Here is a 3,904-nt window from a genome sequence, read left to right on the forward strand (position 1 = left end):
ATCTGTTTAAAAATTATTTAATTTTCTCCTTTATGGTCTTCCATTAAATTTCAACAAACTTTCAAAGAGCTCGTGAGAAAGTTAGCTCAGGAGTGAGCAGCCACGTACATTAGAAGAGCAGATGCTCCATTCAGCTATCATAATCATTTCATCAAATTAAATCACTCATTATAATATATATATATTATTTAATTAATTCGTACTATAAACTCTAATATATGTATATATATATATTATTTAATTAATTCTTACTATAAACTCCAAGACAAAGGCATGGTATGGTCCCCTAGTGCTTGAGTGCACATGCAGATGAAGACCACTTTCGGATTTTTTTCCCCCCTGGTTTTTGATTTATAAAACGTTGATGGAATAAGTGGGGAACCTTATAGAGCCATACCCTCCTAAGCTACCATACATTTATGCGTGTGGTTGTGTGTGTGTAGGCGCAACACACACAATTCAAATCAGTAATATATATATATATATCACTGAATAATCACACAATACACACACAGAGATGGGTAGAAGCCCTTCTTGTGCAAAGGAAGCTGGCTTCAACAGAGGGGCATGGACTGCTGATGAAGACAAAATTCTCGAAGACTACATCAAAATCCATGGTGAAGGCAAATGGAGAAACCTTTCCAAGAGAGCAGGTCAGCTATACACACACACACACACACACTATATACGCAAATTATGCAATAACAAGATATATAGTGGAATTAATTTGCGAAAAGAATAGAAAGAGATAGATATATATGAGTGTAAAATTTGGAATAAATGTACTATATATAGTGTATGAATATATATATATATATATATATATAGATGCTCTGTTGAATTCCATTAAAGAACTTGTGTTTTATTTATGGGTGATGCAGGTCTTAAGAGATGTGGGAAGAGTTGCAGACTTCGTTGGTTAAACTATCTAAGACCAGATATTAAGAGAGGAAACATTACCCATGATGAAGAGGACCTCATAATCAGACTTCACAAGCTCCTAGGAAACAGGTGAATTGTTTACTTCTTCAATTCCCTTACAAAAATCCGTCCGACACCAAAATCTATATATATATCTATTAATATTATTTAATCATTATGACGCGTTAAATCCCAAATATGCATCACTATAATGATGTTTTGTAAGAACAATGATTTTCGGGCCAAATTCGACTTGAGTCCAATAAGATCAAATCGATCTCATGTGGGACCTAGGCTCAAGACATTTTGGTTGGAGAAGAGTTTTTCTTACAATTATATATATATATATATATATATATATATATATATATGTTGATTTTGCAAGTCAATTAGTAACTTTTTAGTGAATGTCGTGATAAGTAATGAAAGTAACAGTTGTGACACATTGTATGAAAAGTGGTATCAATCAAGTCTACATTGAACGGTGGAATATTTGGTTGATGACGAATATGACAGCCTGATGTCATGTTGTCGATTTTTTATTGATTGAATAGTGTGTGTGTGTGTGTGTGTGTTTGTAGGTGGTCCCTAATAGCTGGGAGACTTCCCGGGCGAACAGACAATGAAATCAAGAACTATTGGAACACCAACATTGGCAAGAAGAAATCGAAAGCTGGTCACACAAATAAGCATCAATCCAAACAAAACCCAAGTTCCCCAAACACTGGACAGCCAGTTTCTGACCTACCTGCTTCAGGATCACCTGCAATCGAATCAAGGTGCACCAAAGGATCCATCAACGTCGAATTGGAAACGAATCAAGAACTTGATACTAAGCCGGTGGTTGCACCCTCCATGTTAGGGCTGGGACCGGAGTCGTTCATTTCCAGCCATCAAGAAAACCAATCTGATTTCATGATGGATCTTGAAATGGATGAGAAGTTGCTATCCGATTTTCTAAACACGGATTTTGGAACACTGTGTGACTTTGTTCATAATGGGATAGGACAAGGTGATAGTAACATTAATAGTACAATTGAAACAAGCTGCTCCTCCTTGAATTCTGATCAAACACTTTTGTTCTCTGAAGAGAAGTTACATGACTCAAATCATCAGTGGATGTCCTGTCTTTCAAATCCTGAGATAGACTGGTTTCGAGATTAATAGAAGAGAGAGAGAGAGAGAGTTTTTAGGTAGCTTTAGATGGTCATTGAAATTTAATTTTGTTGTGTCAAGTGTACTCTGTACTGTGTAGTGTTTTATGAAGTCTAGTGAGAATAAGATTCATGTAGAGGTGGTTGGGTCAAATTAATTTGAGTTGAGTTGTATGATCCTCTTGTATATTATCCTTGTGTATATAAATAATTTTGAAAAAATCATATATATATATAATATATGTGTGTGTGTGGGAACTTTTTGGCCTTATGACTGAATCATAGTTGGCACATTTCACAAAAATACAACCACGTGAATTTTTTTTGAAAATATGGACTTTTACTTTGAATATATGGACTTTTACTGTATAATGTTTCATGCTACTGTTTTAAAATTGAAGTTGTTGTGTAAAAGCATTTTGAGATATCGAAAAAAGAGAACGAGAATCGGTTAATTTTTCTATGGCCATATGGGAGACCTATGTGTGGACAATTATACCTATTTCTCTTGGGGTTGTCGTGCATGCAGTTTCGCTGACAAAAAAATAACCTGTCCTTTTTAATATTATTCCTAGTATGCAATCAAAATCTTTCTTTTTTTTTTTTATTTTATTTGATTTTTATTCGATCTCGTTTTTGTATTTTTAATGGATACTCATAACATATTTCACATGATCGTTATTGGTTGATCAATTTTAACTAGTTGATATGACAGCACAACTATAAGAAGTTTATATTTTTTATTTTCATAAATATAAAAAAATATGGTTGTTGGGGTTGAGAGTGGACGTTGGTGGAACCTACTTGTGTTATTCTTCCGTCAGCATTTTGACCGCCGATCTACGGGGCCCTTCCGCCCACGAAACCTAGGTTTTAGGCCAGGACCGTGGACCAACTCCTTACTTGGAATGGGCGACCCAGCTGAGAATAAACCAGGAAAGCCCAACCATTTGGCGGGAAACCAGACTCCGACCGCCATCACTTTTACAAGCCCATGTTGTTGCAGTAGTATTTTAGGTGAAGTGCTAATAGAGGTGGATGTAAGGTCAAAATCAAATAAAATATAGAATTTGATAATAACAGATATGCACACTACATTGAAAATTAGCGGTGTATTATGTAAAAGTAAAGCAACCCACTTATTTAATTAGTGTGCGCTGAGAAGGATTACATCGTCTGAAATCATCTAATAATTTCTCGTTCTACTTATTTCAGAGGATCATGAATTACTTGGGGACTATGAACCACCAATTCTATTGGGCTCAAACACTTTCAAAAATTACAAATTAATCATTTTCTTCTCTTTTTCCTATTTATCCACGAAGGAAGATAAAAGTTCATATGTTTAAAAAAAAAAAAAAAAAAATACCTTTTCATAGATTAGGGGTTGGTCTCTAATGAGCCAATGCCTCCAAAGGAACGGCAAAGCCTACCCAGGAATTGTGCAATTGCCAACTTGAGGCATTGAAAGAGGACAATGACAGTGTGTGTATACATACAAGATAACTGTGTGCTCTATAACTCTAATAAAGTTATTATTATTTTTATTATTTTATTTTTCAAAATCGTACTCTAATAATTAAAGTGAGTGTCCTGCATCCCTAACTTTGCCAGTGGCTTGTAATTTCGTCATATCATGAGCCAAAAATCAAAATACTTTTTCTCGATGTTGTCTTATATAAATAATTGTTCAGATATGTAATGCATATATATATATATATACACAAATTCGGGTTAAAATTGAATTAAATTCAAGTTGAGCTACATATTGGGTGTGGATTATTTGAGACCACCCAATCTAAATTAAATTTTAATTGATATTGACATCC

The 3,904-nt window shown here is 34.4% G+C and overlaps 1 protein-coding gene across 1 annotated transcript; it reads left to right on the forward strand.

Annotated features, from left to right (window-relative positions):
• The first annotated feature begins 312 nt into the window (after positions 1–312).
• On the forward strand, positions 313–2,269 carry LOC132286735 (transcription factor MYB1-like). Its single transcript, XM_059789113.1, has 3 exons — positions 313–653; positions 882–1,011; positions 1,503–2,269. Exons 1-3 carry the CDS (start codon positions 518–520, stop codon positions 2,083–2,085), a joined length of 849 nt encoding a protein of 282 aa, XP_059645096.1. The 5' UTR covers positions 313–517; the 3' UTR covers positions 2,086–2,269.
• Positions 2,270–3,904: the final 1,635 nt, after the last annotated feature.

The sequence above is a fragment of the Cornus florida genome, unplaced genomic scaffold, assembly GCF_030987335.1.
Source record: "Cornus florida cultivar Cherokee Brave unplaced genomic scaffold, ASM3098733v1 CherokeeBrave_3.0.0_Hap2_Chr11, whole genome shotgun sequence".
NCBI classification, from domain to species: domain Eukaryota; kingdom Viridiplantae; phylum Streptophyta; class Magnoliopsida; order Cornales; family Cornaceae; genus Cornus; species Cornus florida.